This window comes from Gobio gobio (genome assembly GCF_949357685.1).
Source record: "Gobio gobio genome assembly, chromosome: 15".
In the NCBI taxonomy this organism is placed as follows: domain Eukaryota; kingdom Metazoa; phylum Chordata; class Actinopteri; order Cypriniformes; family Gobionidae; genus Gobio; species Gobio gobio.
In genome coordinates this window covers 32,388,626-32,413,199 of record NC_137108.1, presented here as the reverse complement: position 1 = coordinate 32,413,199, position 24,574 = coordinate 32,388,626, and the positions used below count along the sequence as shown (strand labels likewise).

The window sequence follows — 24,574 nt, the reverse complement described above, 5'->3', positions numbered from 1 at the left end:
TCTTGATGATGCAATCAAAACCTTTACAGTATAACCCTTTGACCTTCTCAAAAAAGATATCTCTTTATGATACTCTTTATGAGACTATGTTTAAAATAACATTTAAGCAAGGCCTTCGCTAGTGGGATGAAAGCTGGTGACCGGGGTCCCACGATTTCAACCGCACACCCGCCCCGGAACGAGATTTCAAAGGGGTCCCTGTATACCCCAGCTACGGTCCAGCGTTTACATATAAAGCTCTTCATATTTATTCTGAATCTTTTAAAAGGGTCTTTTGATAAATTACATATAGAATAAAGATGACATTTTAAACTCACTTTACACTACACTTGTAAGTAAAAGATTAATGGTTTTTGAGAAGGTCAAAAATGCTCACTAACCTGAAAACCTTTGTCTTACTAAAGCATCACAGTGTCTATATATTTTCTGGCTTTTCTGGGTTTTAGGTGGCTTGATTCATCAATTCAACTCTTTTTCTATTGAATCACAAGTATATTGTCACACATTGTGATTTTCCCTTATTGCACCTATGTTTACAGTAAAAGTAAGTAAATGTTACAAATAAAACATGTATATTTATTTATATTGAGTATGTTGAGTGCGACTGTGATCAGGAAATACTTTTCTAATTCCAGGTCTTGATTTGCCTGGGCTGTTTGATTGACATGCTCTGTTCCATAAATCCCAGTTTGAGTGTGTTTTCATCTTTTTCTGTGTGTTTGTGTGTGTATGTACATGGCCACTTCATAGGACCTGACTATGAAGCTCAGTCTTATTCATAGTGTTGGACTCATTGCCAAGGCCATTAGCAACAGTGTCCGTAAACAGGGCTTCCTGTTCTCCCGCAAACAAGAGCTGATGGGTGTTATGATGGTGAGAGGTTTCATTTAAAAATCATTTTAGTTTTTAATATACAGTATATGTTTTCAATGTACTTGCAGTATAAGAAAGATTACATTTCCATTGGGCAAAATGTAGGAGATAAATGAGACATGATATTAAAAGTTTCAGAATGATATGCAGACTTATTTGGTATTTATGTCTTTTATTTTCCTGCAGGATTTCATCAAAGCTGAACCAGCAGATTTCATGCGGTCCCCTGTTCGCTATCTTGTTATGACCACATGTGCCAACCTCATGTATCCTACCATTTTTAATCCTTCGAGAGTTCATCTGAGCTATTTTTAAAAGTTTTGTCTTTGTAAATATATGCTAAACATCTTTGACCATTGTGATGCTTAATGAAACAGTGCCACAATCTATTAAAGAACTTGACTCAAGCCTTCAGAAACTTGGATCCCCCTTTATCAGAAAATGAAAACTTTGACTTGTTAAAAACATGTGTGAACGGTGTTTATGGGCTTCCTACTGTGGACACTCTGGACAAAGCTAAAGATGAAGAAGCCCTGGATCCCCAGCAAAGAGAGGTCAGAATAAAATATGCATGTGCAGTGCCTACACATCCCTGGGAGAGTGTCTCTTTTGTCTCCTGCATGCTTTAAACAAAAAGTTTGTTTTTCACAACAATGCTTTTTCCCTCAGGCCTTATATTCAGATACTTTTAACGCTCTTCTTGAATTGCTGAAGAATGTGTTAGCCAGAGATTTGAGTCCTGACGGTCTGCAGTCTGTTTTCAAGGTAAAGTAGAAACTATAAAAGTTACTTGCCGTTTTGTAGTCTCTTTATCTGAACCCCGTGTATTTAGTGCTTTTGTATTTTCCCAGCATATTGAGAGCTGGCTGAGCTCAGGACAAGACCATGAGCGGGAAAGAGCAGTAAGGACCATGGCAGAGTTACTGAAGTTTTTTCTAGACCATCTCAATGTGAAGGTAAATGACATCATTGACGTGTGTGTGTGTGTGTGTGTGTATATGTGTGTCCAAATATTACTTGCACGTCTATAAGATCTGTAATGCAGTAATTACTGATAGGGTCTTAGACTCTTTGAATTGCTAGTGTTGGGAAATGTTTCTTTTAAAATTGATGCGTTACAATATTGTGTTACTCATTCCATTTTTTATTTTAAAGGATTAGTTCACTTTAAAATGAAAATGACTTCCTGATTTACTCACCCTCAAGCCATCCTAGGTATATATGACTTCTTTCTGATTAACTCAATTAGAGTTATATTAATAAATATCCTGACGCTTCCAAGGTTCAAATGAAACGGTCTGGCGGAAGCTAGATATTTTACTTCATTTCATGTTAAATATAGATATTTTTCTTACACAAACGCTTTGCTTCAGAAAGCCTTTATGAACCCTCCCGGAGCCGTGTGGAGTATGTTTATGATGGATGGATGTGCTTTTTTGAGCTCCAAACTCGTGAGCCCTGTTCACTGCCATTATAAAGGATATTTATTAATATAACTGATTGTGTTCATCAGAAAGAAGTCATATACACCTAGGATGGCTTGAGGGTGAGTAAACTGTTGGGGTAACAGCTTAGGACCCAGGACCAGTAGTAAAATAAATGAAGACCAAGAGTCAGGAGTGTAATTTAATTAAAGAAAAATGTACTGAAGAATAGTTTGCAGTTTCATCAGCAGAAGCCAGCTTCAAGTCTCTCAAGGAGTTTGTAGGCCGCGCTCCCTCTACCAGCCTACCCGCCTCCGCCTATCATACATACAATTTCTGAACAGTTATACGGTTTTCAAGGTGTAACCAGGTCATTACTGCCATGTGAATTATTCTGATTGGCTCAGAGAAAATGGACAGTCTTGGTAAATTTCCACACATTGTCAGTTAATCAGATTCACGTGTCCATATATCACTTGTTGACGCTGGCATGCGCCAGCTTGCCCAGATCAGCAAGCCCCCCATCTTTTAGGATGCCGTAATCCACCTCCAATACTGATCTGTAACACAGAATACTGCGCACATACACAGATAAACAGTCTCTCCAAGGTTGGAGTTGGTGAGATCTGGTCCCAACCAGAGAAAGTTTTCCAAAACAGATTGATAACATGTGCTTTTCTCTCAGTGAGAGATACAGACAATAGTACAGACCATATTCATCTTGATTCTTTAGGGTTTCAGTAAAAGGAAATATAAAATGAAATAAAATAAAGAAAGAACATGAAAGACAAATCCATATTTCATCTCTGGAAGCCGGGCTAAATGAGCAATCATTGTTACTGCATTCCTGTCGAGTTAGAGGTGTGTGATGCCTCTAAAATCCAAACACACGACAACATGTTCTGAAATCAAGTGTTTTGGCGAAACATCACACACGCCCAGGACAGACCCTCAGTCACCACTCAGAGACCAAAAACAATCTTTTAGAAAATATAAAGGAAGAAACAATCATTGGTCCTCTTGATTTAAGCAAAATCATAACTGGAAAGAATCATTAAAATCATAATAATTATATAGGACTATGAATATTGATTGAGGCTTTGATTATTAATTTTTTAAGTAGGGGATATATATATATATATATATATATATATATATATATATATATATATATATATATACATACATACATACATACATACATACATACATACATACATACATACATACACACACACACACACACACACACACACACACACACACACACACACACACACACACACACACACACACACACACACACACACACACACACACACACACACACACACACACACACACACACACACACACACACACACACACACACACACACACACACACACACACATACACACACACATACATAATTATATTGAAGCGGTGGTCATTTCATTTTAAAGTCTTTTCTCTAAAATTCCCATCATGCTCAAACATACTAAAGCAACGTTTTCAATACTTTGGACACCAACAATTTAGTATGTTTGAGCATGATGGGAATTTTAGAGAAAAGACTTTAAAATGAAATGATTACTCCATGGTTTACTCACCCTCAAGCCATCCGAGGTGTATATTTTATTTGTAAATCCTAGGAAGTCCATTTTATTTGTAAATTATATAAATAAAAGAGTAATTGATTATATTATAATCATAATATATTTAGATATTATAGATTACAGATATGATTTAATTATAATTTTGAAGCATTTTTTTAAGCAACTTGGAAATTATGATGCAAATTTAGCAAGTAAAGTGTTATTTTATGTGTTACATGAAAAAAGTATTCTGGTTATTGGTATGTTCAAGTAAAATTTCTCACATCTTTATTCACTTTAAGCACCTATTAGTTTTTTTTCTGCCCAAGCTGAAATATTAAGCATTTTCCTTAAGGCACTGATTAATGATTTAGAATGCTTATGCTTTATGAAAAAATGCTTTAGAAAAAATGCTTTAATGCTTTAGAAAAAACATTTACTGTAGTTAAAATCTTATTAAATCTCATGCTCAGTGCTAACCTCTCTCTCTCTTCAGAATATAGTGACATTCCATAATCTGGGAGCTCTTTTGGGGCGTCTGGCCCCACGGTGCACAGACCCAAACCCTGAAGTTCGGCGGGCAGCCATAGACTGCGTCTATAGTCTAATGTACATTCAGCTGCGCTATGAAGGTACTGCCTGGTTTTTCATTGAACAACTCAGTTTTGTCTGACCCAGGGTGGGCTTCAGATTTGCAGTGTGTCAGTATGAACTTGTTTACACTGTTATCTTTTTCTGGAAATACTTAACAAAGTATCATGCCTCTTCCATTTTTCTCTGTTTGACAGGCTTTTCACTGGACTACAAGGACGATTCAGTTGAGTGTCTTTTAGATATTCGTGAGAAGCTAAGCAATCCTGACCATTCAGTCTTGTACAAAACCTGCTCTGAGCTGACTAAGGTAAATTGCCTCAATGTAATGTTCTCCTAAAGAACTAATGCTTCCAGAGATCTTTAAAGATCCACCATCTCTCTTTCTGAAACTGAAACAGACTCTCTTTCTCACCCCCTTTCTCTTGTGTTTTAGATCATCAGTAAGCGTTTGCCTCAGGAGCAGTTGAGCAGCTTATTGTTTATGCTGTTTGATGGTTTGGTGGACTCTCAGTCCAACTGTTCCAGAGCATCCAGTGTGATCCTCAACACCTTGCTGAAGAACAGAGGTGCTGGCCTGCAGGATCTGGTACATTTACACTTTCATCCGATTCTGGGAAATCAAATATTTTTTTTAGTGCTGGCAAATGTTCTCACATAGTCAGTATATATTGGACATAGAGATTCATAGGCAAGCAAACTGATATAATAAATATCATCTCTATGTGTCATCCTTTTAATTTGAGTGAACTGACAGTTTATATAATAAATTGTTAAAAAAAAACTATTCACATATTAATTTGAATATTTATTGTAGCAAAATATGTAGTTTATACAGCTACAAGTGTTTGGAGGCCATAAAACTATTGAAAAAGTGTTTCATACACTACTGTTCAAACGTTTGGAGCCAGTTATTGAAAAAAGTTTCTTATTATTCACCAAGACTGCATTTGTTTGATCATAAATACAGTAAAAACAGTAATATTGTGAAATATTATTACTATTTAAAATAATTGTTTTCTATTTTAATGTTTTAAAATGCGTAATTTTCTGTGATGGCAAAGTTGAATTTTCAGCATCATTACTCAGGCTTCAGTGTCACATGATCCTTCAGAAATAATTCTAATATGGTAATTCGGCGCTCAAGAAACATTTGCATATTCTTGTGGAAACCGTGATACATATTTTCAGGATTTTTGATAAATAAGAGTAAAAAAACAGCATTTATTTGTAACTATGTATAATGTCTTTACTGTCACTTTTGATTAATTGAATTACTCCTTACAGAATTTTTTTTTTTTTTTTTTTTAAGTATTGTCCCCAAACTTCTGCAATTTGTCATTATTGAACTTTCCAGTTGATTCATTCAGACTGGTTTTGTGAAACAAATCAACTAATTCATTGAAAAAACTCAAAAACGAATTCTCAAATTGGACAACATTTCTATCATGACCATGGAGAGAAGCACTAGTGGATTTTTTGTGAATAAAAACTTAAATTTCAGTCTGTAGTTTAGCTGCTTGAAATTATTTGTAACTTGTAACATATAAAAGTAGTTCAAAAGTAGTTTCTATAACACTCCTAAAATTCAGCTCACTGACTGCTCAACTGTTTTCATGTTCAATGAAATTGTAATTATTTTCTATCTTGTCATTTTGCACTTTTTGTGTCTTGACTCTTTGTCAGGTGCCAGAGATGTTGGAGGTGTTGCACAACCGCCTGCAAGTGATTGGTGAAGAGCAGGTGAAGGTGGCCATCGGTCAGTCCATCCTCATCCTCGCTACACAGCACCTGCAGACAGTGGTCAACACGCTCGTCGCCTACCCACTACCATACGACAGGTGATTATTGTGTGTGTTGTTTATGTGCATGGCATTCATTGTCTGTCATGTGCTCCATGATGGTCAAGCATAATAACGATGTGCTCGTGTGTTTTCTCCAGCTGGAGCTGTGAGATGTGGATGGCTCTAGGAGCAGACAGCACTCTGGCCCTGCAAATCATGGAGATTATTATCGAGAAGCTCAATGTTATGGTTCCCTATGTAGATAAGAAGGAGTCCATGTTGAGACCCGGTTTGACCAAAGTTGCCACAAGCCACCCATTGGCTGTAAGTTTTAATATATGCATGAGTTGTATCATTTGGCTTTTAAAACACCTAACACCTCATCCTAACTAGACACTGTCAATTATGCAGAGTTAAGTAATGTTTCAGTCTTTACTGAAAGAGAAATGCTGCGTGAAGCAACAAAATCAGAACAAATCAAACAAAATCCTTGTGAAGAAGGGTGTAGGGATTTTACTGTGAGCTTCATACTTCTCATCATAACATGTCAAGTGTTTGGTAAAATGTCTTCACAAGCATTTCTATGGACAGTTATTTATTTTGGACAGGACTTATTGAAACAAATACTAGTGGATGCAATTAATAGCGTGATTCTTTACTGTTGCATTAGTTAGGAAATGGTGTTAAACTGTTAAATGTCTTATGTCTTTTTATTCTTTATTCTATTTCACTACCATTCAAAAGTTTGGTGTCATTAAAATTTTCTTTTTTGCTAACCAAGACTGTATTTATTTGATCAAATATACATTAAAACATAAATCATATTGTGAAATATTACATATATATATAATTTAACATGTCTGTTTTCTATTTTGATATATTTTAAAATGTAATTTATACAATTTATTTAAAATTGTATATTGTTTGGTGTTCAAGAAACATTTCTATTATTGTCAATGTTAAAACAGTTTAGTACTGCTTAATATTTTTGTAGAAACTGTAATTTTTTTCAGAAGTCTTGGGTGTTATTTGAAATATTAATATTTTGTAATCTTCTTTATTTTCACTTTTGATCGATTTAATGCATCCTTGATTGACAATTAATAGTTATTGTTTTTTATTAAATGTTTTCTAGATGACATGTGCCCTGCGTGAGATGATGCTGAATGGTCAGTCAGCTGACGCCGTGGCGTATCTGTTTCCCAAGCTCTTCAGCGCTCTGCTGTTGCGTTTGGGTTCTAGCGTGGGAGTTCAGCTGCCTAAAGATCTCAACAGCAACAGCATCATTTCAGACCGCAAAGCAACCAACAAAAACAATGTGGCTAATTTTGATGTGTGCGGGTGAGTGGCATAAATATGGAATTGTGTGCTATTGTGCTTATTCAGAGTTACACTGAAGTGTGAAACAGTGGTCCCCAACTTTTTTTGACTCTAAGACCCCTCCCCCTGTTATTGCTGTTGTAAATGTGAGAAAGCTACTTGCTTTCTTTGAGTGTATTAACAGAAACAAGGGAGTATTGATATATATTAAATTAACTATGATTCCATAAAAATTATTAAGATTTTTTTTTTTAATAATGAATCATTTAAAGCTGCTGTCCATAACTTTTTTTGTGTTCAAGATATACAAAAATTATATAATGAGAATGTACAACATGAATCCATTTTCCAAACCGTGTGTTTTTCTTACCCTGAATCATTATGGTACACTTATAATAAGTGTTTATATTGGGACTATTTCAGACCGGTCTGGTAGGAACTGCTGCGGAGGAGCACAGTCCCTGCGTGACTCACCATAGACATGAACAGAGAGAAGTAGCTCTGGCTGCAATGTTCTTCCGCAAGACGCTCGCAGTTCTGTTTATTAACCGCTAGCGCAAAAAGTCACGGACTGCAACTTTGAATAGAGATTTTTTTTTTCTCCAGTATTTTAATATCAATAATAGTTTGTTAATTAAGATACTTTTAAGTCATCCTGTGGACTTACTGGAAGTTTGCTGAGGCCCCCTATTTTATTTTTTACTAACATTTAGGTTTCTGGCTAGGTATAAATTATTTATGCAGCAAAGACAAAAACAGTCAAAGTTGTGGTTTTATTTTTTTATACAATGGGGCAGTTGAATACTTGAATCCGATTTGTTGACGAACGTTCTAAGGTGTTCAGTTATTTTCAGGGAAACCCACGGCTAAAGGCAGGCAGGTCTTAACCGCCTTTACAGTTCCAAATCACTTCGCCAAGTTATTTCAGTTATTTCAAAGGTCCTTACAGCCTACAACAGCAAAATAACCAAAACTCACAATAACGACTCTGACCAAGCAAATAAATATAGTTAACAATAGGATAAAAACAACAAATTAGTTCCATGTTGTCACAGAATTACGTTTTATTATGTACGGAAAGCACATTCTCTTTCTCCCTACAGTACAGACACACACTCGCACAGAAACGTGTTGTCAGTGCTGCTCTGATGATTTTATCAGTAAAATAGTTAAACAACTTGCATGCTTACAAGCTACATCACATTTCTCACTAGTGATGTAATAACGGCTTTGTTCTTGGGGCAGATAAACTTTATTAGTTTCGCTATTAGACACTGCTGCCGAACACTGTTGAGAGACAGATTCAGGTAATTCATAGGATACACGCTTAGTCTGTCTCTCTCTCTCTGTAATAACTGCATTAGTCTGTTATCAATGACTGAAGCCTCCGTTACTAGCTCTAAAATGACATTTTGGAATTAGCAACGGAGGCTTTGGATTAGATTCTTAAGAAATTAGTCCTGCACACAAGAGCGTATTAAGTACAAAAACCTGACAAATGTCTTGGAAAACACCATCTGAACAATGCTTTGAGGTGTGGTAACCGTAGTATAAGCGGAATAATTGACTCCAGGCCGTGGAATTATTGAAAAATAGAAGAACAAAAGAAGAAAGAGACCAAGGACTGCTACGAGTGCAGAGGTTAGGAACATGGAAATATCTGACAGCAGAATGTTGCTTTTGGCCAATTTGAAAATGTACAGTATACAGTTAATACAGTTAAAAATGCAGCAGAATTTCACCAAATAGATGTGCTTAATTGTTTAGCTTAGCAACACACTGTCTACTAAAAAAGGGGTTCAAATCAATCGCTTGGGAGGTTTCATTTTGGGTCGGATGGTGAATTTGAAGGTAACTGCTCGTGCAGACATGGAAGCAGCTCAGGATTTGATATAGAGTTTATAAGACATCTGTGTTTCTCTTTGCTGTGTGTTCAGGGTGGCAGTGGAGGCCCTGCGGATCCTTCTGGCTCGAGCACAGCTGGACGCCGTCGTGAAACCATTAGATCAGGAGGGAGCTTGGGACAAGATGAAGGACCTGCAGCAGCACACCACAGGAGTCACTCTGCTCTCTAGGTACACACACCTGTCCTCCGTCATACCCCAGTCCTTCTGGACTGTTTGTTGTTTGCAGACTTTTCTGCTTTGTTCTACTATGTTAAAGGAGATGTGTATAACAGCAGAATTGTTCTTGAAGACACATGATCGACACGTCATTTCAAGCTGTTGTAACAAGCACATGGTTTCATGCTATGTGTTTGTGGAAATTGTCATTGTGGTGAGATTAAGTGCGGACTTCTACAATGCTACATTTAAAAAAAAGCTATTCTTTCTAACAGAGCAATGGCAAAGCATGCTGGTCCAAGACTCCCTGCCATTGTGGAGAGTCTGTGTCCTTCTCTCTGTAATATTTATGAGTGCCAGAGGATCACAGTCACAGCATTCTTCTCTGAGGTGAGAAAATGTACTTTTGTTATGTTTTTTTAAGTTCTTAATTCAAAGTTTAGTAACAATGAATAGCTAAAGACTAACTATTGTACAAAACCATAGATTGCTCACTCTTTTTTTTTGGTTTACACTACTGTTTGAAAGTTCGGGATCAGTATGACTTTTTAATTTTTTTTTAAGAATTTTTAGATTTTTAGATTGCTTATATTCAGCAATTAAATCAATGCTGTTCTTTTGAACTTTCTATTCATCAATGAATCCTTAAAAATATAACAGTTTCCACAAAAATATTAAGTTGCATGACTTCAATATTAATATTAATCATGATTTATTAATTTTAAAATTGATAAACAAAAACTTTTGCTTGTTCTTGTATTCACCACTTATATGTCCAGTTCGACTGAATTCAACCAGTGCTGCATAAACAAAACAGAAAAAAACAAAGTGCATGTTTTTATATGATATTTTCAGAGATGTTAGATTCAAATGAACCGTGCAGAAATCAAAATTGTTCATTTTTTTTACTGGAAACTTGTTTTACTGGAAACCCCCCCCCCACTTTAATGTGTTCTAATAGCTGTTGAAAATTAGAAGTCAAGATTTATTTGTTTATTCCTTCTAGCTGCTGAACCACCACGTAGTGACTGAACTGATGATTTTGGATATGTTGATGAACAACATGATGGAAAGAATTACTGACACCTGCGGTACTGTCCGCATGCTGGCGGTCCGAGGCCTGGGGAACATTGCTGTGGGCTCACCTGAGAAGGTACAGACGCTCTGCTTGACATCTGAAAACACTAGTTGGATGAAAAGTCTAATTGATGTGTTAGGCAATGTTTCTTGGCAACAGTGTGAGACACATGGCAACTTCAGTTCATGCAACAATCAGGAAGAAAGCATGCAGAAAATAGTCTGTATTCTGAAATTTTACCTAACAATTGCTGCCAAAAAGTTCTCCATGTTCCCGCCGTCCTCCATTGTTCTGCTCTGATTTTTTCTTCTTTCTGTAGTCAAATGAAGTTTTGTCATTACTTGCTAAAGCTTGGTAACGAAATCAATCAGTTAAGTGTGTAATTAAATGTTGCTAAACGTTGCTGTTTTTCTCATTCAGGTGAATAAGTACGCAAAGGAGCTTTTAGCAGCCATGAGTTCAGGAATGGAAGAGAAGGATGATCCAGGGAAACTCATCACACTTGAGGCCATGTCAGGAATGTCCAAAATATTGCTTTACCTGGACCAAAAGAACGTTCACCTGCTTGTGGTTTACATCTTCATGAAGATAAAACCCTTTCTGGAGAATGTGAGTGTTGAGAGAAGCTGTAATAATTGTATTATTCTAATTTTTAAAATAATATCAGTTTGATTACTGATGAAACAGTTTATGTGGTGTCTCATTACTTATTCAAAAACATAAAAAAACCACACATCCAATGTTTCCACTGCTAATAATTATGTTGCAAAAAAAAAATACATTTAGCGCGTGTTCCACATTTGGAACCTTTTCTACTGCATGGCAGGAATAATACATAATAATAAAAATATATATAAAAAATTGTTGAGCCTTTGCAAACAAATTTGAGGTTAACACAAATTATGGTTTCCATACTGTACCCATCCTGGCATAGTTTTTTAATTTTTAAAAGAAAAATGTATACAGTTTGTCTATTTAAATCTCAGCTTTAAAACTGTATGTTCACATCTCCACAATTTTGGTAACAGGTTTGCAAAAGTTTCAAACAATACAAAAAAAAGAACATAAATAATAACTTTTGTTTGACTTCTTGAAGTTGACAACACTTTCTTAAGGGTTAACACCTATTTTCACTGACAATTTTATGAAGAAAAGAAAAATTATTGTAAAATCTTGAGAAAAGTCAAATGTTTTAGGCCCTGTTTGTACCTTATTAGTTAAAATAATGCATTTTCTTGCTAAATACAGGCTATTAGAGTAGTGTTCTGGTAGTGGATTTTGTTGTAAGGCTTTACTCAAAAGAACTTTTGTCATGTTCTGTCAGGAGAATGATGAGATCCGATGTGCTTCCATCATGCTCCTGGGAAATCTGTCAAAGTTCGGCTCAGGTGAGCCCGTCTTTAAAGACCAGATCCACAATGTTCTGGTCAGCTTGCTGTTGCACCTCAGTGATCCCAACCCTCATGTTGTCAAGGTCAGTGTTAAGTCTGCACACAATCCTCAAAAGATTGCTTTTGTTATAATGGGTATAAATATTGAAAGTTAGTTAAAAGGATGATGCAAAAACAAGAATAATAATAATACTATGAGAATAATGCTAATGTGTGTGTGTCTCTTTGTTCCCCTAGGCATGTAAGTATGCCATGCGTGTGTGCGCTCCAGTCTTGGGTTCAGAACAGATCTCTGCCATGTTCCAGAATCATCTTCTTGAGGAGAAGGGTCTGCACCATGGAGAGTTCATTAATGACCTCACCAAATACCTAGTACGGCAAGAACCAAAGCTTTATTATAAGTACACATATAGAATAACTGCGCAGAACATTTTGTTCATCTCTCTTTGCATGCAGATGACTTAACAGTAATCTTTATAAAAGGGAATCTGTTATTTTGCACTTTTTTCTTCCGTTATATACTCATTGTTTTTAATGTTGCCAGCAGTTTTAGATTATAAAACGGGGACTTAAGTCTCATTCACACCAATGCACAATATCGTTCTGTTTATTACAAGCATACGCTGCATTTTGGTTGTCTGCTGCTTTAAATGCTTGTGCCTTTTGAAAGCAGGAGGGTTTCTGATTGGTTGTCTATTTTTTTTCATCCATCATCAGTTGGAAAAAAAATCTTTGTGAAAGTGATTCCAATGATCGTTCCTCTGTGCTGTTAATGTTATGTAATGTAATGTTAATGTAATCATAATGTGTGTTCGCACAGATCCAGGATTTTCCAGGCATGCTGAACTTCTACCACATCACAGTCATTCAGTTCTTCAAGAGTAACTGGGCTGAGATCAGAGCCAGTGCTGCCATGTTTATTGGTAAAAAAATTTTTTAGTTTTGCACATATTTACGCTTCATTGAATAGCTGGTTTTAACTTTAAAATTGCATTAAAAAAAAAATCTGATTTTTTTTCCTGTTATTTTGAGTTGGTTTTGTAACCATGTTTTGTGAATTTTTCTTTTCAGGGTTTATGCTTGGAAACCTTCCTGATGAGCATTTCTCCCATATGAATATGGGGTCAGTGACCAAGGGTAGGTACAACAGTTTTATAATAATAACTGCAGTCAAGAGATATATTTAAGGAAGGACAGCACATCCTTGTTATTGTGCTACATTTGCTGTTTCTTGGCACCTAAGGAGTCTATTATTTTTGCTTCTATTTTAATGACGATTTTGTCTGGTAAAGTGCATTGTAGAATGTATTGCTGTTGTAACTCTTAAAGATAGTAAATGTGCCATGCTCTTGGTTGGTTATCACCTGACTTATAATTTTTCTTTGATTAACGGACAAACAAAATTATTTTCCCCCATTGATTTATTTAGAGAACTGGATTGCTTATGACGTCATAAAAAGTGAAGTCGCCATATCGGTATTCCGTAGTAAGCGTTCTATTGCCTAAGGAGACACCGTTTTTATATCTGAAGTCTCCCTGTACATTCTTACAACACAAATGTCCTAAGCATGTAAATGGTTATCTGTTTAAGGTTAGGAATTTCCCCTGCTTATTAAAAAGTTACGTTCATATTCATGTCACAAGTACCGGTACTTCAGTACCAAGTCGGTACTGTAATTATAAAAATGTGACGATACCAGCATTTCTGTTGAACCGGTAGTAACGACTCCCGAGAATATTCGTACCCGCAGCTGTGTTCAGTTAGCCTGACAAGCCAGACCCACATCAAGATGTTGGGTCTGGAAACTCACCATTGACAGGGCTCAATCCGAGGGGCGGGATAAACGGTTGTCTTTCAAATTCCCTCTGCACGCAATTGGATAGCGCCATGAGCACCACAACCAACCAGAGCAAAGAAGAAAGTGAAGCCGAGCTAACGTTAGTTGATAGACTTTCGCCGTATCCGGTCGGCAAAACTTCGAACATATCTTCTTTTCTTAAGAATGACTTCAGTGGCGTTCTTTGTTCTTTTCTCAAAGAAAAGCTGAACTCCAAGTCATCCAGAGTCGCGACCAAAGCCGATTCAAAAGACCGCTGTTCGCCAGCTTCTGTGTTTACGAATAGCAAGCAGAACCTCCGCAACTCTGCCGTGATGTACCGTCATTATGTTAAGCCCGCCCACCGACTCTACACACGCTGTGATTGGCCTGACCAGAGTTTGGTTTTTCCAGCTCTCAGGTCTACCGAGAGTTGCTAGAACACACTCGCGGCAAAATAAATGTTCTGCCGCTAGGGTGCGTCTAGATTTCTAGGCCAGCGTTCAGCCGCTTCCGTGTTTATCTTAGCGCAGGGCTCCAGACTGTAGCCGAATATATATATACTTGTGTATGTGAATATTAAACTGCAAAATACTATTTAAATATTACTCCTCGTTGTGCATGTTCTGCGTCTCTGTGTTAATGACGGGCAGTCGGGCGATGCGCGGGCGGGAGCAGGCACACACACACACACGCACGTGACACTCGCTCGCTGTCTTTGCCGTGTGTCACTATATGAGGACACGAACGCATAAACCATCACTTCATAAGAATTTACCGTTTCATTTGAGAAAACTATCATGAACACAGACACTCAAAGGTCTTCACGGCAACCCGTCAAAATAAAAGTTTGGTTTAAAAAATGTTTTTATTGCCAATATATTAGGCTACTGTTGTAGCCTACAGTAGATTTAGCTATGTCTCTATGTAATAATAATACGTCTCTACTAATAATAATAATTATGCCTAGATGGTTGATTATGTTTACTTTTAAACAGCAGACAGCCTTTAAATGTTTATGTATTATTTACTTATAATAATTATCATCAAAAATAAAAAACTTAATACATTTAATAATAATAATAAAAAAGTTAAATAAAAATGTAAATGTGATTTATTAAAAATGTAATTTTAATTTAGTCTCCTCGGCTCCTCGAACTCTTCCGGTGGCTTCACTGCTTGATAGCAGTTTAGAACGTGATGCGCAATCCAGTCATATAGATCAGTGTTTTTCCCTCATATTTTTTCCTCTCTTCAGGTCTGGTGATGCTGCTGCAGGATCCAAATCCTCTCGTGCGGGTGAAAGCCGCTGAAGCCATGGGTCATTTTCACTGACGTTACCTTCACGCTACAGCCAATCAGATTGGTCTTTGTTTTTAAGTTTGTTGTTTTCAATAAGGAGGAAGCCTTGAATTGTTGTTCTATAATAAGCCTTGAAAGGTTTTTATTTTTGACCAAAGACTGTTCACTAGTTCTGTAAGAAAAGAGAAGAATAAAAAGAAGACATTTATTGACGTTACAGCACTTTTACTGTAAGTATTCTCAGATAGACGGTGTGTGTGTGTGATCCATAGAGTGGGGTTTTTCACCTGCGGTGGTTTTTAATGTTCGGTACGTACCTGAAAGCCCTTTAAAAATGAGACTTACTGAAGTTTGTATGCAAGTGCACTATATTGCTGGTATTACTTGCTTGACCATTCCTGTAGCGTGCTAAATGCATATCAGCACTTCATTAAAGGGGTCATGAATTGAGACATCAAATCTTCCTTGGTCTTTTGACATCTGATGTCATTGTACTATAAAAACATCCTGTGAGTTTCAGAACTCAAAACTTCATTGTTAGTTTAAAAACAGCTTTTATTGAAATTTTGGATTTTCATTTATGACATATAAGTGCGTCGAAAGGTCACCTTTTGCAGAATAAGATCAATGCCTACTTCTACATCATCGCATCTTTGGCCACGCCCACTGGCGTCTTTAGTGAGATGAGAAGGAGAGAAGAGTGATACATGGTCACTAGATAAAAAATAACTACCTTCCATCTATATTTCACTAAATTCTTTAGTAAATCAGTCGCAATTTCGGCGCAGGCTTACTGCGCCCTACAGTAATGTTACAACATGTAAGTAACCCTGTTCATTCTAATGACTGATCTGCAATCAGTGATTACTAATATGTAATGATTCATGTACATTCAGTCGTTCTTTGTCTCAAAAACGTTTATTTTTGTTTATGCGCCAGTAAATCGAGCCAGTGAATAAACAGTCAACTTTACACTGTTTCTCTTAGCATGAAAATAATCTGTTATTTAAATTGTGATCAAATTTTATACAGAAAGCGATCAAAGAACGCTCCATTTGTAACCGCTGCAGCTGTCAAACACACAATGCGAGTTTATCAGCGAGTGAGTTCTGGATACTTGCCAAAATCATAATCAACGAATCTCTTATTTACATCGTGTTTGCACTGTTAGTTATGATGAAAGCATTCGTGAGAGTGCAGAAATCGAGTTCACACAGTCAGGTCTGTCATTGGCCACAATGCTCACCGCTGCAACCTTTCATGCGATGGGAATAGATCTTAGTACTAGGCTTTAATCAACACTTTTCACAATTTATTCATCTCGACAGTCGTAAAAGTAAAAACGTAGTAAAAGTTTGCGAGAGCCACATGTAATACTTGTTTCGTATGCAGAAATGTTAGCCAATCACAGCAGTCTCACAGCAGACACGCCCCTTCAAACAGAACGTTCAAATCCACAATCAGACTACAATCAGGGTAGAAAATGGCCTTTTATTTCTAATTATTAATTTTTGATGTAAAAAAAATCCTAACATAAGTGCACCTCTGGAAACAATAAAAAATACAGTTCATGACCCCTTTAAATCATTAAAAATGTATGTAGTATGAATCAATATTGGAAACCAAAATCAACACTGCAAGGTTTTTCTGGTAATGAAATGTGATGCACTGCTCAGTTAGAGTTTAATCCTATAAAAATGTTTAAGTAGACTGTTGAGTCATATTGACCACCATAAACCTTCAGCAATAAATCACCCTAATAGGGACGTGCATTAGCATAATCTGCTTAGCCATTAACTGCAACGGAAATCTCCTGTTGTCCACAATCAAAGAAGATAAGCGTTTATAGTGTTTTGCTGTGACATCTGTGCTTCTGGTTGTATCACACGCACTACAGTGGAACAAACACAATTGTGCTTCATTCTCATCCAAGTCGGAAAAGTAAACAATAACAGCCAAAACATAGATTTGTGAAAGATTTCTGACATGTTTCATACTAGTTTTGCAAAGCATCTGTGTAACTGAAACACCGGTGTCAGCCTTTCTGTGGCATTTGTCTTGTTCCGTTTTGTAAATGATATCTGTGAAAATAATGATAATTCACAAGTGTTGCCACTGTTTCAGAGTTTGAGCATGAGATTAATTTCATCTTAATAATAAACAGGACAAAAAGTGATGATGGTATGGTACTTCAGCTATTTTTACAAGTTTGGTACCTACTTTGTACAGTGTCCTCAAGTACATGTCCTAATAATATCTTCATTCCTGTAGCTGGTTATTATTTAATGAATGTAGGCATTAGTGAATTAGGGAAGAAACACTGCATTTGTGTGATTCTCAGTCTCACTTAAATATCTTAATATTTTGTCTTAGTATATGCACTACCGTTCAAAGGTTTGGGGTCATTTTTTTTCATTTTGCTTTTTTCATTTGTTTTTTTTGAAAGACGTGAATACTCAAATTCAGCAAGGATGTATTAAATGGAAAGACTTTTATAATGTTACAAAATATTTCTGTTTCAAATAAATGCTGTTGTTTTGCACTTTCCATTCATCAAAGAGTCCTGAAAAAAAAAAAAACATGTTTCCACAAAAATATTAAGCACCACTACTGTTTTCAACATTGATAATAATAAGGACTGTTTCTTAAGCATCATTTAATCAGCATCTTAAATCTTAGAATGATTTCTGAAATGACACTGAAGCCTGGAGTAATGATGCTGAAAATTCACAGGAATAAATTACATTTTAAAATATATTACAATAGAAAAAAATATATCACATTATTGTTTTTACTGTATTTTGATCAAATAAATACAAGCATAAGATACCTTTTTTCAAAAACAAAAAAAATCATACTGACCCCAAACTTTTGAACTGCATGTCTATATTTTTTTTTCTGCAAAAAAAGTGGATCTGGTTTGGCGCTATAAAGTAGAGCTGAAGCTCTGGTGTGGAGAGAGAGAAAAATATTACAACTCCTTTGTTGCTCAGGGTGTTGAATATAGCACAAGTCAATCAAATTAAAGTGCTTACTACGAATAATTAATCTAAACACTTTAGAAATTAGCAATTAGCAGTTATTCCATGTGGCCGGGAACCCCATGTGGTAATAATGACACTGGGATTTAATCTGGGATAAGTCACTGAAAGGTTGTGTTTGTTTCTGGGATGGATTTTATAAGAATAAAACTCTCGCGTGTTACGTTTGCATCTTCTCATCGATTTGTTTTTATGTCTTTTGTTTTATTTTTTGACAGAATTGTTTTGTATCATGTAAAGCTGATCTCTGAATTATGGAGATGACAATATGTAGAACTGAATCATTAAAGTTATTGTTATAGGCCTACCTACACGACAACCCTGTCATGTTTGTTTGATAAAGAGTGCTGGAATTTTTAAGAAGTTCACACACAAAGTCCTTTTTTAGCACAACTTGCTGACCTCAAACTTTTAAATGGTAGTATATAGCCTATAAGGTAAAATGTTTTTTAGTAAAGCATTAGACAAAGTCCTTCCAGTCTGCTTGGTGTATCAGATTGAGCTAAAGGAGTGGTCTGATATTTCATGGTGGCCTTAGACGTCCATATTAATAATAAGGTTCATTCAGTGAAATGTTATTATATATATATATATATAGGGCTCGAAATTAACTTTTTTACTTGGTAGCACTGGTGCTCCCAACTTCAAAAAGTTAGGAGCACCGCAACTACAATGTTTATATATTATTATATAAATTGACTGCATTTATATAGCGCTTTTAACAGACCTACGGCCATCCAAAGCGCTTTACATTTTGCCTCACATTCACCCATTCATACATATTCACACACCGACGGCAGTGTCAGCCATGCAAGGCGCCATCCAGCTCGTCGGGAGCAGCTGGGGTTAGGTGTCTTGCTCATGGACACCTCGGCACTTGGTCAGGTGGAACGGGGGATCGAACCACCAACCTTCCAGTTTGTAGACAGCCTACTTGAATCACTGAGCCACTGCCGCCCTCTATATATAATATAAAGGGCATTTTCCCCCTAATCTTATGAAATTAAAACATTTTTAATTCTTACATTTGATCAATAAATTCAATTAGAATAATAAGACACTATAGGGCTTTTGCCAATCAAATTAAATCATTTACACTGAAAGATTAAAATTGCATTTAATAATGTTATGAGATTGTTTTAAATATATTTTGAATATACAAATAAGAAATGTTGGAAAGAATAATACATGAAACTAAACCCCCAGTAGGTGGCGGAAAGTGACCATCTTAATGATTGAGTCATTGGGTCATTAATTTAAACGATTTGTTCAAACAACTGATTCATTCTAGAATGAGGTGGTTCTTTATGAATTGGTCATTGAATCTTTGACTCAACCGATTCCTTCAAAGCGCTTAATCATTCATTAATGGAAGAAACGCGCTGTGATCTTTGTTTGGAACTATTTTCGCTGCAGAAACAGAACAAAAACAGTCAAAATATTGCATCTAAAATTAAAGTGACTTGATTTTAACTGTTTATTGAACTGTTGTATGAAATCAATGTCACATTTTTAATCGTGATGGTAGGAAAACAACACTTGGTGCGATGTTGCGTAACTATCATATGTTAAAAATATAAAAACTCATCATTGGGAATTTTAACAGCAGTATGTTTACTGAGTTTCTTTGTGTGAGCTGCGCTCATTTGTTTTGATTTCTCCTCGCTAGCGTTTTGGTGATTCCCTAAGTAAGTTATTTTCTGGTGTTGACGCTTTAATTAGGCTACTCTTCAGCTCTTTACATTTTGCATGCTAGTTGGCTTCCTGTCACGTGACAACGGAGCAGTGAACGGTAATTATTGACGGCTAATATTAACCTAAAGTCTGCTTTAAACTTAAAGGGTTAGTTCACCCAAAAATGAAAATTCTGTCATTAATTACTTACCCTCATGTCGTTTGACACCCGTAAGACCTCCGTTCATCTTCGGAACACAAATGAAGATATTTTAGTTGAAATCCGATGGCTCAGAAAGGCCTCCAGTCCATTGGCACAATGCACTTTACACTCTCAAGACCCATAAAAGGTACTAAAGATGTCGTTACAAAGTCCATCTCACTATAGTGGTTCTACAATAACTTTATGAAGCGACGAGAATAGTTTTTGTCCGCAAAAAACCCCGGAATAACGACTTATATATGATGACCGATTTCAAAACCGCATCATGAAGCTTCGAAGCTTTATGAATCAGTGAGTTGATGCAGCGGTTTGGATCACCAAAGTCACATGATTTCAGCAGTTTGGTGGTATGACACGCGATCCGAATCATGATTCGATTCGCTGATTCATAACGCTTCGAAGCTTCATGATGTGGTGTTTTGAAATCGTCAATCACTAATAGCTAGCCTATAAGTCGTTATTTAGTTGTTGTTTTTTGCGCACTAAAACTATTCTCGACGCTTCATAAAGTTATTGTAGAACCACTGTAGTGAGATGGACTTTGTAACGACGTCTTTAGTAGCTACCTTTTATGAGTCTTGAGAGTGTAAAGTGTACCAATGGAGGCCTTTCTGAGCCATCGGATTTCAACTAAAATATCTTAATTTGTGTTCCGAAGATGAACGGAGGACTCACGGGTGTCGAACGACATGAGGGTAAGTGATTAATGACAGAATTTTCATTTTTGGGTGAACTAACCTTTTAAGAGCTTAACGATTAAGTTTAACTGGTTATATGATAGAACGTTGAACCGGCCACTGTATCAGCTCGCAGCAGACACATACTACTGTGGAGAGTAATTAGCTAACGTACGTTTTGATATTAACAAAAATCCATCGAGCATGGTACCGCGTCGCGACAGCACTTTTCTGTACTGGAACGCACTATCGTGTGTATTTCACTTCCAAAGGTAGCCACAAGAGGCCGCCAATGCGTGTTAAAGAAGCACCTTGACACTTCCAGCATTAAAAGCTGACTAACAACATAAATGACGAGCCTAACTGAATGAGATTGCTCATCCAACAATAATTCTACTGGACCAAAAGGTCAGAGCTACCTTGATTAGATTCTGATTTTCAAAATCACATTACATTTGCAGGCAAATAGAAAGGCCTTTTAATCCTTAATGAAGGTGTTTGAAAGATTAGAGGCAGGACTACATGAGATTGTGACTGTGGACACGTGGTGTGTACCTGAGGGTAATTTTCTCTGTTGGATGCGCTGGCCGTCCTTCTCCCTAATCAAGCAGATCTTGCCTTTCGGCTCACGTCTATTGACTCTCTCCACCTATTCTGTCGGCTATAGCAGCAAGATTAGGCTTCATTTGTTTGCAGTTTGATAACGTTTTCATCGTGTCCATTTCTCAAATTTAAAAATAGACAGAAAATGGGGAAAAGGCTTCTGTGTGTGTGTGTGTGTGTGTGTGTGTGTGTGTGTGTGTGTGTGTGTGTGTGTGTGTGTGTGTGTGTGTGTGTGTGTGTGTGTGTGTGTGTGTGTGTGTGTGTGAGAGAGAGAGAGAGAGAGAGAGAGAGAGAGAGAGAGAGAGAGAGAGAGAGAGAGAGAAAGAAAGAATTGGAGCACATAGGATATATGAACTTTTAAAGCGTCCTCTTCCATCATCTACGTGTCTCCTCAGCCAAACTGACAAATATTCAGGTTGTGAATAACTCTCTTCTGATATTAATCCAGTTCCTTTCATCATAGCATTTTTTATGACAGGGCCTTCTGCATTAAAAACAAGCTGAAACATCAGAAAACTCCTCAAGGCTTCATTTAATTCTGCGAGAAGAGCCAAGTTCTGATGTTCGGCTGATATAATCAGCACATGCTGTACTTTATCCCTGCAGTTTACCTGCAGAACTGAGCTTTACACCCCACAATATATGTAATATTTAATAATATAATTTATAAATGGCTCAGAGCTCTTAAATGCACCCTTTTCCAGCCTTATAAATAGTAATCTTCTGAAATTTCTTCATACCCACAGAGCAAATATGAGAGAACATGCTGTTTACTTACTTTTTATCGACCCTATTTTCAGAATAATTTTCCAAAGGTTATTTTCTGTCAGTATTACTTTACAGAACTCAGATTGTTTATTCTATACAAACGCTCCGATTTCTGCACCGTAATGATTTCTGCACACTTTCAAGGGAAAGTTTCTATCTCCCTCTCATTCCCTCTATCCATCCTTCTGGCTCTCCCTCACCCTTTCTCTGAAATTACACTCATTCATTCCCCTGTGTCAGAGCAGGAGAGAGAGACGGCGAGTGCGTATCTGCAGTTGACCTGGCTCTCTGAGAACATATGGATCTAATCTAAGACTCGATTGCTTGGCTCACATGTGATAGTGCCCATCAATTCATACCCTGTGATGCAATGGGAGAAAATCCTTCCAGAGTTCTGAGGGTATTATATTTCAGTGCGGATGATGCCGGAGCAGACCAGGGTAAAATAGATAGTGGCCTCATGGATGTTAAAACTTTTTCTATATGTAATGCTGCATTAATCTCTGTTTTTTTTTCATGGAATATCGTATCCCGGGAATGAAAGGGGGGCGGGGGGTGGGGGCAGCATTAAAAATAAAAGAAGAAGAAAAGGAAGATGATGATTAGATTAACATTTAGTTTAAATAGTAACCCCCAAGTAAGTAAAGTCAGTGTTTTTCCGTTATTTTCTGAATTCAGGCCTGTTGCTTAAATTCACTCCCCCCAGGCCCAATACCAGGGATTTTCAGCAGGAGGGCCGCCAATTATGGTTTGATCACAAACTAATCTTTGCGAAAATATGCATGAACATAAATACTAAAGTTAAAAGCTGAAGTTCAGATGAATTATTTAATTCTTCATAAAGTGTATTGGGTTAGAATTATTCGATGCTTGAACCTGGTCAAGCGTGACAGGTCAAATATTCCTAATATGCTGTCGTCCATGGCAACCAATCATCTGTGTAACTGAAATCGGTGCTACTTTCATGACTCATATATCACACATTGCAACAAAGTAGGGCTGTCACGATATCAGATTTTTCACACCACGGTTATTGTGGCCAAAAAAAATCACGATATCGATATATCGCGATATCTATAGACCCTTGGGGGAGAAAGTTAAATGAATTGGTAACACTTTACAATAAGGTTGTATTAGTTGACATTAGTTAATGAACTAACCATGAACAACAGCTGTTCAGCATTAGTTAATCTTCTTTGTTAATGTTAGTTAATATAGAGCTGTTCATGGTTTGTTCATGTTAGTTCACAGTGTATTTTAGCAAGATTTTAATAATGCATTAGTAAATGTAAATTAAACATTAAAGGGGGGGGGGGCACTCAGTTTCAGTCAGTCTCATGTCAATCTTGAGTACCTATAGAGTAGCATTGCATCCTGCATATCTCCGAAAAGTCTTTATTTTTATCATAATTATAAAAGGAAGATGCGCTGTTCCGAGTCTTTCCGAATAAAGCCGTGCGGCTGGGGGCGTATCATGTGGGCGGAGCTAAAGAATGTCGAGCGCGCGCCGCTGTTACTGTGTTGAGTGCGTCTGAAAGCTGCGTCATCCCTAAAAGCGGGAAAAAACTTTATTCAACATAAAAAATGGCTTTTAATCAGATACAGCCATACATCTATGATCCGGAATCAGACCCAGAGGCTGAAGTTGAACAGGAGCAGCAGCAAAAACGACTAGAGCAGGACATCTCTATGTGGTACAAGTTACACTAACTATATAATATGCTTAGCGGCTTGTGTTATTTACACATTTATACTTTAATTATATCGTGTGTGTGTGTGTGTGTGTGTGTGTGTGTGTGTGTGTGTGTGTGTGTGTGTGTGTGTTTACGCGTGGTTTGTGTAGACATGATTTGTAGTAAGCGGACTGGTTTTGCGCATCAGGCTAGTGTTTAACTTACATAGAAAGACATGGAATAGTAGCGCATTTGAATGAAGAAGCGTGCTTATTTAGTTCAACATATTTCCCCATTCTTTGTGTATTGTTGTTTGGAGTGCTTTTACAATACACAAACATACACATATAGTGGCCAGCTAAACAAATGTACACACTATACATCGCATGCTCCATTGATCAATACGTGGTCATGTTTGGGCTACTTGATGGGCATAGGCAAACACAGACATTTGAAGCAGTCTTACTCACTGCCTGCGGTTCCAACGTTGGGACCTTTATCGTTGGGACCGCTCCATCCTTCAGTATTAGGCGATTTGAAAATCCGGAAAAGCAAATTCCATCCACTTTTGCCTTAACGCGGGGTTATTTGGCTACGAGCCAGCGCTTTGATGGGCGTAGCCTATTGCTTTCACGCGCTCTCTCTCTCGCGCGCGCTCTTCCGGTAGAATTGTCCTTACGGCCCATACAAGGAAA

At 37.0% G+C, this 24,574-nt stretch overlaps 1 protein-coding gene across 2 annotated transcripts in view; it reads left to right on the top strand.

Annotated features, from left to right (window-relative positions):
- Nucleotides 1–18,578, top strand: part of mroh1 (maestro heat-like repeat family member 1) — a 45,897-nt gene extending 27,319 nt beyond the window's left edge. For both annotated transcript variants that reach the window (XM_079837006.1, XM_079837005.1), the window contains 20 exons: nucleotides 751–873; nucleotides 1,060–1,139; nucleotides 1,289–1,427; nucleotides 1,543–1,638; nucleotides 1,725–1,829; nucleotides 4,371–4,506; nucleotides 4,663–4,775; nucleotides 4,902–5,054; nucleotides 6,152–6,306; nucleotides 6,408–6,573; nucleotides 7,385–7,590; nucleotides 9,507–9,644; nucleotides 9,908–10,022; nucleotides 10,639–10,785; nucleotides 11,131–11,319; nucleotides 12,035–12,184; nucleotides 12,339–12,473; nucleotides 12,922–13,024; nucleotides 13,173–13,238; nucleotides 15,177–18,578. In XM_079837006.1, coding sequence (XP_079693132.1) covers nucleotides 751–873; nucleotides 1,060–1,139; nucleotides 1,289–1,427; nucleotides 1,543–1,638; nucleotides 1,725–1,829; nucleotides 4,371–4,506; nucleotides 4,663–4,775; nucleotides 4,902–5,054; nucleotides 6,152–6,306; nucleotides 6,408–6,573; nucleotides 7,385–7,590; nucleotides 9,507–9,644; nucleotides 9,908–10,022; nucleotides 10,639–10,785; nucleotides 11,131–11,319; nucleotides 12,035–12,184; nucleotides 12,339–12,473; nucleotides 12,922–13,024; nucleotides 13,173–13,238; nucleotides 15,177–15,253 — 2,592 coding nt within the window. In that variant the 3' untranslated portion in view covers nucleotides 15,254–18,578. The remainder of the gene's footprint in view (nucleotides 1–750; nucleotides 874–1,059; nucleotides 1,140–1,288; nucleotides 1,428–1,542; nucleotides 1,639–1,724; nucleotides 1,830–4,370; nucleotides 4,507–4,662; nucleotides 4,776–4,901; nucleotides 5,055–6,151; nucleotides 6,307–6,407; nucleotides 6,574–7,384; nucleotides 7,591–9,506; nucleotides 9,645–9,907; nucleotides 10,023–10,638; nucleotides 10,786–11,130; nucleotides 11,320–12,034; nucleotides 12,185–12,338; nucleotides 12,474–12,921; nucleotides 13,025–13,172; nucleotides 13,239–15,176) is intronic.
- The last annotated feature ends 5,996 nt before the right edge of the window (nucleotides 18,579–24,574 follow it).